Source organism: Zonotrichia leucophrys, chromosome 3, assembly GCF_028769735.1.
Source record: "Zonotrichia leucophrys gambelii isolate GWCS_2022_RI chromosome 3, RI_Zleu_2.0, whole genome shotgun sequence".
NCBI classification, from domain to species: domain Eukaryota; kingdom Metazoa; phylum Chordata; class Aves; order Passeriformes; family Passerellidae; genus Zonotrichia; species Zonotrichia leucophrys.
Window position 1 is genome coordinate 54,497,379 of NC_088172.1, and position 12,050 is coordinate 54,509,428.

At 44.2% G+C, this 12,050-nt stretch overlaps 1 protein-coding gene across 7 annotated transcripts in view; it reads left to right on the forward strand.

Moving 5' to 3' along the window:
* HIVEP2 (HIVEP zinc finger 2) overlaps nucleotides 1-9,133 on the forward strand; it is a 136,840-nt gene extending 127,707 nt beyond the window's left edge. For all 7 annotated transcript variants that reach the window (XM_064708281.1, XM_064708280.1, XM_064708278.1 and 4 more), the window contains one exon: nucleotides 6,600-9,133. In XM_064708281.1, the coding sequence (XP_064564351.1) occupies nucleotides 6,600-7,418 (819 nt within the window). In that variant the 3' untranslated portion in view covers nucleotides 7,419-9,133. The remainder of the gene's footprint in view (nucleotides 1-6,599) is intronic.
* Nucleotides 9,134-12,050: the final 2,917 nt, after the last annotated feature.

Consider the following 12,050-nt stretch of genomic DNA (forward strand, 5'->3'; position numbering starts at 1 on the left):
ACTGAATTTGAGCATTTCAAAAATCTTTGCAGCTTTGTAGAAGAAGAAGAAGACATAAACTTTGAGTCTTGGTGGGAGGTCTTGGAACAAATGCAAGAAATTTGGAATAGGCAAAGACCAAGTCAGGATGCTAATACATTTAGATACACTAGAGTCAGGCTAAGGGGCACGTGTTCACTTGGTAGAACTCTGAGTAGCTCCATGAACCTCAATGAAATGAGGCTGGTTTGTATTTTCTGCCTCCATATTCACTACATATATATATGTATGTATAATTTTTAAATGGTCCAGAAAGCTTACATGGTTTGTGAGGCTTTCTTCTGCACTGTAAGAAATCTTGTACTTCCTGGACTCTCAGGTGAGATCCAGCCAAAATCAAGGCTTGAAGCCCTGTTTTTGTGGTATGATGCCCATCACTGAGTATTGCTCAATGGAATAAAAATACTAAGATAATGGAACCTCTTAGAAAAGCAGAGTGCACACTGAAATCATGATCTGTGGCTGGAATTTAAAGGATATTATTATGTGAGAGGAGCAGGCAGCTGTATGCCCCGCAGGAAGTGCCACAACCATTTGGGTGGAAACATGCAAAATTTGCGCAGCTGCTGTCTGTGCTCTTCCCTTTTGGTAAATCAGCTCCCAGAAACTGCCTGATTGGCGCTTTTGGCCAGCTCTAGCATTCACAAAGCACTCCCTCCACAAATAGATTACATCTTCAGAGGTAAGGAATGGCCTTCCTAGGTGTGAATTTACTTAATTATTAACTATGCTTTCCTCGCCATGTCGCTGTTGTGGCTGCCCTCTCACTGCCTGCCTATATTTGGGTTCAACCTGGGCAAGCTACCTCAGAACTCCTTGCTCTTCTCCTGGCTGGCCTCTTCTTCCTGCTTCCCCATTCCCAATCTTCTTGGCTCTCCATGTAGTCTTTGCAGTGTTCCTCTGTGGAGGAGAAGAATTGAACCCTGAGTTCATACAGTCAGCATTTCTCAACTCTGGGGTATTTTTCTCTGTAGAGTCAGGCTGATGTGTTTTCTGCTCCCAGGAAAGGAGTGAATGATGCACCTGGGCAAGGATGTTTGGAGCTAGGGTGGACCAAAAAGAGCTGAGATGCTGCCAGCCTGGCAGATCCAAAAGTGATTTCCCAGTATTTCAGGGGTATAAGGGAAAGCTGCAACTTGAGTGGCCGTATTTATAGGAGAGAGCAACACAGATGCTTCTCTCACATCTTAGACGTTGCCCCATGACCTAGTAAATTGTTCAGGAGAGCATTGGAGGGGGTGACTGATTGACTAAATGGTCCTTGAGAAAGGGCATGCTGAAACCCAGCTGCACTCTGACAGGAGGGATCGCTGCACAGCTGAGAGAGGGTACAAATCCCACCAGCAGTTCTGCATTCCTGACTGTGTGAGGAAGCACAAGTGGGTGAAGAGTCACCAGTTTAACTAGTCATGATGTCTTAGTGTCAGATGAATGGGATCATATGGGATTCTACAGCTGACACTGTGCAGGGTGCCCCAGTCCCTCATGTCCCACATGATACACACTGGCATCCTGTAGTAAAGATTTTAGATGTTAATGATGCTAGCAAAAACGGTAATCCTTGACCATCTGACAGTTCTTGCTGTAATATTTTTCTTATGCATTATGCACACCTTCCAGCAAGGCATTTAGCACATTGTAAAGACTCTCTTAGTGCTTCTCATTCCTTCTTTTAAAAAGTCCACCGTGCCAGATGGACTTCTAATGCTTACCTTGTTTTTGAGGTAGAGTCAGACACGCAGTAGTGAAAAACACAATGAAAAATCAGTTCAGTTGTCTTACAGAAAGGATCTTGATGGCATATTGGGTGTTTGGGAGAGAAGGCCAGGCCTCAGTAGAGTCACTACAACCTGAATACAGGAGGCATCACTGGAAGCAGAGCCCAGACAAACGTAAATGAAAAAAGGACAAGTGAGGATGATTGCCTATTGCAACAAATGACTGCAAGGAAGGAAAGATGCATTCCTTGTCTCTTGATGCCTTTCTAGAAAATGTACTTTAGCCAAACATTAGACAGGCTTAAGTGAAACACAAGTTATTATACTCAGTATGTGGGAAGACAAATAGCACCTGAGCTAGCAATAAGTGAAAGCTGTCAGAGAAGAAAAAGGAATAAAGGTTGTTTTTCACTTTTTAGAGTAGTGAAATCCAGAAAACCAGAACATCATTAGCAGCTGCATTGGTGATGCTCATGCTGACTTACAATCCTTAAAGTACTTTCAGAGCTGCATTGGGGTCCCAGTCCTTGCAGGTGTAAGGGCAGTTTTGTGCTTCTAGTGCCTGCAGTTCTCAGAAGAGGCCAGTTTTCTTTCTTCTCAGCTGAAATGGATGTATTTGCTCAGTCTCTTTGGCCGGTGCTGGTCTAGCTGCTCTTCATCTTGCTTCCTGTTGAATGTCCATGCACTTTGGTGGTCTCTTGCAAAAGGCTTGTGAAGTGCTCAGGCATGAAAAGCACTACATAGAAAGCAATTAAAATTATTTGTTTAGGAAGTGGAAAAGAGCATGGTGAAAGTAAATATTTTTTTAGATTGTATAAAAATACAGAAAAATACACACTTATTTTCTCCTTTGGCAAGCAATAGCAGGATAGAATCTTGCAACAGAATACTCTCTCTAAAGTAGCTTAAGTCTCTAGTGTATGCAAGGTCACACTTGGCTTTGACTAGTTAACTTGGTGTCTTTAAAATTAATGCCAGATTTCTTCTGTTCTCTAAATACATTCAGGATCTTCTGTCAGTGGCAGAGGTTTCTTTCCTTACTGAGGAGGCGGATGCCATTATCAAAGGGCTCAGATTCTTCTTCCAAGTCATCTTCTGCCAGTCCTGAGAGAACAAGAAGGAATAGGAGGGCTTCATTTGTTCACCCTGAGTGAATCTCTTTTATCATTTTCGTTTGGATGAGGCATATGTCTCTGTTGTCACATTTTTTGTGTTTTGACTCACTTTTTCAGTCTTGGAGTAAGTGACCTGGATTGTTGTCAGATGGAATTAAACTGAAAATGTGCACCAGGAGGGCAGCAGGTGCCCTTGAACTGTGAGTGGCCATCCAAGTGACTGCAAAGAGGCCACATAGGGCTAATCTGAAGCAACCTTTCCCTCCAAACCCACAGCACTTGTATTGTGAATATGGGATCCAGCACAAACAGTTTTCCCTCCATTCCAGCTTGTCCCAAACCTTAGTACACCCTGCTGCTTCCTAGTGCAGACCAGAACCTTTGCCTCTTCTTCCAGTCCCAGGATAGACACAAAGAGATCGAGGAGGTGCCTTGCTGGGAGTGGCACAGACTGGTCTCTCACAACTATTTTAGCTTCTAGGCAGTAGTGGATTTTGCTTCTGCTGCCATCTTGTTGCTCATCTCATTCATTTTGAAATCTGAAGCCTGTCTTAATATATTCAGAAGGGCGGAAGGGAATTAGGCACCTCTATGACCACTTGAAAGTTTATAGGACTTATGGTCCTTTGATCATCTCGAACATGGATATTAAATCACTTCCCAACCACTCACAACTTTATCATCTTGAGTGAAGTGCGTTCTTGTACAGAGAGCCAGAGATTCTGAATTCCAGGTAAACTGTAAATAGGTTCACTGGTCCATCTGGGCTACTGTGGTGCATTCTGTGTTGAGCTGCAAATTGAGCTGATCCTGAAAGTGAGGGCCACACAGAGTTACAGTCACTTTTTTGGGCATCCTGTCTTTCAGGAGGCACATTGGTAATGTGCTCTGTTACTGATTTTCACTGTAGAGTTCAATGTTTTCTGGTTTTTAACTTAAAAAAACCTCAAGTACATTATGACATGCTAATCAAAGAGACTGTTTTCCACCCAACATGTTTTTGCAAGCTGTGGTCTGAGGCTGCCCAGAGGATGCTTGGCTTTGAAATGTGATCTTCCTCCTAATCTCGCACAGACTGATTTGGGTGATGTACCAGATACAGGGTAAACCCTATCTCATCCCTGAGGCATTCTGAGGGACTTGTGAAGCTGGATTTGGCTTTGCTAGGGGTGTGATGTGGCAGTCTAGCTTTGTGACCAGGTTAGAGCATTTAGTGAGGAGCTGCTACAGAAATTATATGTAGGAGTTGCTTGGGAAATTATATGTTACCTGGAGTTGAAGGGAAATATGCTAAACTGTAACAAATGAGAATTAATAGCAAACAAACTGGATTCCCATCACCTGACAAAGAGCTCACAGCACTGGCAGCAGCCCATTCTGACTGCAAAAAGGTGCCATGACTTCCTGCTCTGTGCTCTGTGATCTAATACTTGCCCTGTCAACTGCAGAAAGTCTTTACATTTTCAGGATGCTTGTTGAAAAGAGGCAGTCTTTCTCTGTGAATATGTGTATCTGCTTGTAGGAATGAAAATGCTAGATATTGGTAAAGGAAATAAAAGCAGAGAAAGAGGTAGGAACAGTTACTAGTGATTGTAACCATTTATGTTAATTGTTTCCAAACTTACCTGGCTGGGATAGAGAAAAATAATCCAGTATGTGCCCAGCCAGGCTTGGAAGGTATCCAGTGACTTGCACACACTGTCACTGTCTGTGTTAAAGTTGGGCATACAAGACATATATTGGATGATGCGGCGGATCTTGAAGCACACAGCAGTTTCTGTCATGTTAGCCACCTCTATCCAGCAAGGACAGACTCTTGCTCTATTCCCTTATGAAACTCTGGCAGGGTAAAACATGAAGCCAGTGTCTTTCTCAATTAGAGATTTGTGTGTGACTAGGTTTATTCTTTGATGAGTTTTACTCTTTTTTTTTTGCTCAATTTCCCTTAGCCCGAGTTCACATCAGATGTAATAGTAATAAATGTCATGGTGTTGGAAATGTCCAAAAGGACAATATGACTGAGAAACTGGTTGACAGACCAAAGATGGAAAAAAAAAAAGAGGGCAAGCAGCTGTGCAGAAGTGAAGTTAGTGATAGGAAGGGCTGACAGGGTAGGTGAACTGTCTTGTGGCTTGGCAGTTGCAGTTTATTTTGTATAGTTTTCCCCATTCAGCAATATAATGTGCTGTCACTGTGCTTTCTTGTGACAGTTTCTCTTTTATGAGACTCAAGTGTCTCACTTTCTGAATAGGAAAATTCCCAACATAGATTAGTCTCTGAATAATATCTCTGAAGTTTGACTCTGATGATTATGGGTCACCCTTTCCTGTCTCAACATTGATTTATATTAAACAGGACAAAGCATCTGAGCAGAGTGAGATTGAGCCCCTTGGGTAGCACAGAAACTGAATCTTTAATTGCCCCCTAAACCAGCTCCCTAGGATGGGATCAAGAGGTTGCTTAATGCCTTGAGAGCTAGGATTTCCCAGCAGTGAAGTGCTGCCACTTCAGTGCATTGGCATTTAGCAGCACAGTCCTCGGGCTGCCACACCAAGGCTGTGGTAGCATTACAGCTCTGGGGCAATTGATCCATGTTTGGTCAATTTACAGAGCAGAGATGAGCGTTTTCATTCATTTAATTTCACATGAGAGTCCCTGAGAGATGTGTGGCCAAATCCCACATATAATTATGAAAATGTCATCCTGCACTTCTGTCATCATTACTCCTCTGGTCAGCAAGAAACAATACTTAATCATCAGATAGCAAACAAATTTTAAAACTTAGAAATGAAAATAAAAAGGAACCCAAAAGCCCAGGGCATATTTAATACTGAGTGGAGATGGAGCTATTTATTCTTTCAAGGCAGGAGCTAATGGGAAGGCAGTGAAAATGTCAATATTGCGAGATTGGCTTTTATTAGCTGTCACAAAATACCCCATTCTTCTCAATCCCATTATGACTGGGTGAGTCTCCCTGGGACACAATCATCACTTCTGCTCACAGCTGATGCCTCTGCTTTTGTTATTATTTATTGTTTACACTGCAGATAAGCCAGAGGGGTACTCCATTGTCTCAATGACTAAAAAAATTTGTGTCTTCATCACACAAAGACACTTGAACTTGCATGGAAATACCCATCTGCTTTCACCAAGGATTGGATAAAGCTCCCAGGGAGCAAGTGCCTTCTGTGGGGCTCAAGAGCAGGTTTTTCAGAAGGCAGTAAATACATACATGCTGTCGCATATTCCCTGTTACGCCCAGCAGTGGTGCTGAGCAGGGGATGTTTAGACATGTACTTCTCTGCAATAAAGTTTAAATACCAGCACATTTTTCCAAAGGAGAGGGTAAGATGGATCTCCTGGCCAAATTTCTCCTGGGGAATGAAAATCTATCTACCCCAAATTCTGTTCAAAGTTTCAATTGAATATAATACTCTCCACTTCCTGACCCTAAATTGCTGCATTGTGTTGCTGAACTCTCTTAACTAGCCACTGCCTTTCACCTCAGAGTCATGAGCCCTGTAGGGCTGAGCTAAGCAAAACCTCCACTGTTGTTTGGATATGCAATTAGCAGAGTTTTCCAAATGCTTTGGGATCCGTCTGGATGAAAGGTGCTTCGTGAATGGGAGGTTGTGTTAGACGGGAAAGCAGATAGGTGGTTTGGCAGCCAGACAAGAATTCTGATAGTTACAGTGCTGACATCTCTTTTTTTTTCTTCTGGTTACAGAGGAGGGGGTTGTCTCAGGCACCTTATTTCAACATTTATGGAGAAAAAGGAGGCATGGAGCACCGCAGGTCTAGTCTGTTCCCTGAAGGTCCAAGCGACTACGTCTTCAGTCATCTTCCACTACACTCCCAGCAGCAGATCCGAGCACCTATCCCCATGATGCCCATCGGGGGGATCCAGATGGTCCATTCAGTCCCCGTGGCCCTTTCAGGTTTACATTCTCCGTCCACTCTGGCCCTGCAGAGGCAGGTCTCTGAGGAGAAGCAGAGAGGAGCTGCGGAAGCCCTGGCGCAAGAGCCGTTCAGCATTTCGAAGCCCCACGAGAAGCGTACCTCTCCGCACAGCTTGCACGCCGCTGCTCCCCCCAGCGCCCCCTCCTCGCCGCTGCTGTTGCTGGCCCAGAGCACATCCGAGGACAGTGTGGTGGCTACCGAGAGGGAGCAGGAGGAGAACATACAGACTTGTACAAAAGCCATAGCCTCTCTGCGAATCGCCACAGAAGAAGCCGTTCTGCACGGGGCGGAGCAGCTGCAGAGGCCTTCTGAGCCTCACCAGAAACCCTTAGAAAGTGCACATTTTAGCATTAAACACTTTAGTGGATCTGAGCCGGGCCAGCCCTGTGCCTCAGCCACCCATCCTGACTCGCATGGTGGTGAACAGGACAGTTTTGGTACATCACAGACTGCGCCAGCCCATCCCACCTTTTACAGCAAGAGCTTTGTGGATGTCCAGCAGCTGGGCTTTCACAGCAGGAGCGAGCCCCCGTCAAGCACACAGGAAAGGAAAGATCCGTCATCTGAGAAGAGCAAGCCGCATTGATCTGAGATGCATGGAGACTTTCACCCCATACATTTACCCCACCTTTTTTTTTTCTAGAGATAGAAAAAGTATTCAAATTTACAGCATGCCTGTTCTAAGTTACAGTAGTTTGCTATTATATATACTTTTGTTATATCAAAAGAATTAGATAAAGTAACAAGTCATCATGAGCCTGACCAAAACTAAATTTGAAATTCTTATTGGGTCTGGTACTTTTAAATTGTACAGATGTTTGTGCCTTTTCTTTACTTTGCTTATATTCTTATAAGCATTTTTTTAGCAGTAATTTGTACATATTTTAGAATTTGTGTATCTGCTTTGTAATAAATGTAATTTCTTTCCTTTTTTGGACACTTGGATCTAAATGATGTAAAACAGAACAGCATCAATATATGTGAGGTTGCACTAAAACATATTTTTATATGATTAAAACTGAACAGCTTTTATGTACAGCTCTGATTCTGTAATACTAATATTTATTTACTTTGTTTCATAAATTGTAAATTTTTTTCTTAATGTTGTGGATTGCTTTTCTATGTGAAGCATGGGATTTACTGTTGCGTAATTAGAACAAAATGTATATTGTAAAACAAGATATTTAAACTAGAGTATCTTATATTATTCTGCACTTATGCATTAGTTAAAAAAAAAAGATAAAAGATGTATCAGTCAGTTCTTAACTCTTGTAATTTTTTTTGTCTCTTGTTTGCCGGATTGACTATAACTTAAGTGCTGATTGTGATTTTAAACTGATAGTACCGTAAAGCATTAAAGTAAAACAATGTGCTATTGTGAGTTTTTTCAAAGCTTTATAAAACAGTTATAAATATATTAAAAGTATTTGGTCTTATGTGAACATGTTGATCTATATACTCCTTAAAAAGCTATGGGAAAACATTCCACCCCATGTAAATATGTGCATCACTGGTGCCATCTGTGTAGCTCACCGGGACCGGCAGGGTTTGCTGTGCTGGTGCTTCCAGGGGCAGGCTGGGGCACTGCTGCCTGCCCGAGGGCAGAGCCCAGCAGCGCCCTGACCCACTGCCTGGCCTCCAGCAGCAGGGTGGCAAGGCCCCTACGGCCGCTTGGGGCTGGACACACGGCGCCCTGCCGAGCCTGGCAGTGCCCTGCTCCTGAGGGCTCACCAAGGGCTGTAGGTGTCATGGGTCATGGAGAAGTGCCCTGGAGTGTCAGAGAGGGGTTTGGAGAGGAGAAAAAGGTGTTTGCTTGCTCTTGAACCCCACAGCTGGCCACTCCCTACTGCAATACCTGTGCCAGCTTCGGGGGAGGCTCCTGTTCTGTCCCGTTCCCTCCTGTCCTGTGGATGGAGGTGTGTGGCCCTGCCGGCAAGGCAGAGAGCACCGCCACCCCGGCCTCTTCTGAAATGGGTTTCATGGGCAAGAAAGTCGCAGTCTTCCAGTGTAGGGTCTTCACCTGGGCAAGGTTTGCTCCAGAGGGAAGGGAGGAGGAGCCTGGGCTTGTGTTTGAACACGTGTGGTGGGTTACCACTACCACCAGCAGCATGCGTGCCTGCACGCACGCACACACACACGCACTCAAACACACGCATGCACACGCACAGATGAAAGAAACCAACGACCTGGATTATATTTTGTGCTATTTAGTGGATTATAAATCTGTGAAAACAAGTTTGTATATTGAAAATACATCTAAGGCGTGTTCTTTAAAAAGAAATAAATATACAGTTACATGCACGAGGTGTCTAGTTTTCATGTGTTCTTTGAATTTTCCAAGTTTATTGGTCTTCCAGCATTCTGCACAAGAAGCACCCTTAAAAATGTGAGTGGCAGTGAAAAATGTGGACCATATATTGGCTTTCTCACCTATTACCAAACTAAACCAGTTTATTTCTCAGCTAATACTGTGTGGGGGCAGAGCCACAGGTGGCATGTTGTCATAATTCAAGCATGATGGCATATGATTAGTGTAATACCATAATGGACAGTGACCATTTCTAAACATTAAAGCTTAGCTTCTCATACCCATTGCAATGTTCTGCCTTTATTCCAGATCATTGTGGTAACCTTGCCAAGAAAAGCATGTGCCAGAAAACTGGCTCATCTGAGACTGGAGAGAGGAGAAACAGTATATGTAGTTGGAGATGAGCAGCCTGTTGGATCATGCTTCCATAAAAAAAAGGAGAACTCAATTATACATTTTAAATAAACAAGCTCCATCTGATAAAAGCCTCTCTCCTCCTGGGCGTCATGGCTGTATTGAGAACAAAATGCTCTGCACAATGATCAGCTAATCAGGTAATCACAGATATTTTATTAAAAGGGAACCAAGCAACTCCTGATGGTAAATGCTCTATTAACATTGCCATTGGAAGCAACCCTCTTACTGTGGGAGTTACCTCTGACTTGTTTGATTATTTTAATTAATTTGCAGCTGCAATTTGCCATCTACCTTCTCAGCCTTGGGGCATTTTTTTTTATAATCGGTGAGCAAGTATCACTGAAATTACATGTGATATTTTTGGGTTACAATGGAGCAACGCTGAAGAGGTTTCAGGTACTTACAATCTTAATTGTATTTTCTTAATGAGATAATGTGTATACAGTGCTTTGAAAAAAAGCATATCCTCATGCAGGGCATAGGCATCAATGATGACTTTTCATGCTTTTTAAAGGGTGTGGAGGAGAAATGGCAAACATATCTGACAAAATTTTCCCAGGCATGAGCAATTTTCAGAATCAATTGTGCAAGCACAGGAGCGGGGACTGGGGGGGCAAATAATTCCCTGAGCTCTCTGCCTGCACCTCCCAGTGCAGCCCCCTCATGCTGCCTGCAGAGATGATGGTGTGGGGCTGTTTGTGCCCCTTGTGATGAGCCTACAGATGGTGGTGTGGGGCTGTTTGTGCCCCCTGTGATAATCCTACAGATGGTGGTGTGGGGCTGTTTGTGCCCCACTGTGATGATCCTACAGATGATGGTGTGGGGCTGTTTGTGCCCCACTGTGATGAGCCTGTGGATGATGGTGTGGGGCTGTTTGTGCCCCCTGTGATAATCCTACAGATGGTGGTGTGGGGCTGTTTGTGCCCCTTGTGATGAGCCTACAGATGATGGTGTGGGGCTGTTTGTGCCCCTTGTGATGATCCTACAGATGATGGTGTGGGGCTGTTCATGCCCCCCTGTGATGAGCCTACAGATGATAGTGTGGGGCTGTTTCCCCGCTGTGATGAGCCTACAGATGATGTGTGGGGCTGTTTTTGCCCCTTGTGATGAGCCTACAGATGGTGGTGTGGGGCTGTTTGTGCCCCACTGTGATGAGCCCATGGATTCAGCCTCCACGCTGGGAGAATGCAGCTGCATGGCTCCCTGCCGGGTCTCCAGGCAGGACTGGAGTTCCTATGTGAGGCAGCCCCTCTGAGGGTGATGGGGAGGGGGCTGCTCCACAACACTCGGTGCAGCAGATGCAGGGAGGGCTCTTTGGACCAAAAAAAGTGTAACCCTGAGCTCTCTGATATAAACGCTCTGTGTTTTTAAATGGGGTGAAAAGAAGAGATTTAACAGGGCACTGTAGAAGAAACTGCAGAGCCCAACAAGGATCCTTACGTGCAATACGCTAAAAAAATTCCACGTCGGGAATATAATTACCCATTATATTGTTCAAGGAGGTTATAATTTTCTATGAAGATCCATATGTCTTTTCTGTAAAGCACAAGGGAAATACAGATGCTCTGGCAAGCTCTCTTTATTTTCTTCTCTCAGAACACTGTCACTAGAGGCACTTCAGGACTTACGTCAGCAAGACAGAGGGTGTATCAGTCTCATATAACTGCCTGCACAATCCTCTCACAAAGCTTTAGATTCTGACTCAGGGCAGTAACTCTATCGCATGTTAAATACTTCTGTGTGGACTCTCCCACTGCAGGACACACTGCCAGCAGTGGATAATAATTAGCACCAATAAAGGGCATCATTAACTATAGCAGACCCCAGTGGAGTCAAGGGACTTAGGTACAAAAATTTCAATTCAAGAATGCTGCAGTCAACTCCTATTTACCCCTAGAGGCACCTCAATTTACAAGGTGCCCCGCCTTGTTTGAAGCTGTTTCCTGCTTTTGGGCATGAGGTGAACTTCTCTTCTTGGAACTGCTTCACGCCTCTTCCCCTCCCACTTTGACCTGGGCACCAGAAGGTATGTATTTCTTGCCTAGAGCCTCCAAGGGACCTGCCCTACTGAGCGGGTCTTTGAAAATATGACGAAATATGCTTCCCTCTTGAATTATACTTTTGGCAAGTGCTGTCATTACCTCTCACAGATTAGTTTAATGATTTGGTCCCCATTTATGGATATCTAAAAAAAGCCCAAACCATCCCAAATCTGTGCTAAAACCAGCTAGATCAACACCTCCAGTCTCCTAGGAGAGTGCCCTAAAATGCCCCACAAGAAGTTTTTTGTTTTCTGCCGAAGTTCTCCTGCTGTGAAACAAAATATTCAGGATTCACTGGGTCATCATTACTATAGGCTACTGTCCCCAAGAGGAAGAGCTGTTGGATGTGCCCTGCTCAGTGGAAGAGAGCTGCCTGGAAAGCTGGTGACTAGAGTGGTGTGACAGAGACTTAGAAGGACAAGGGCTCCCTGCTTGAAGTCTTCTAGACAGC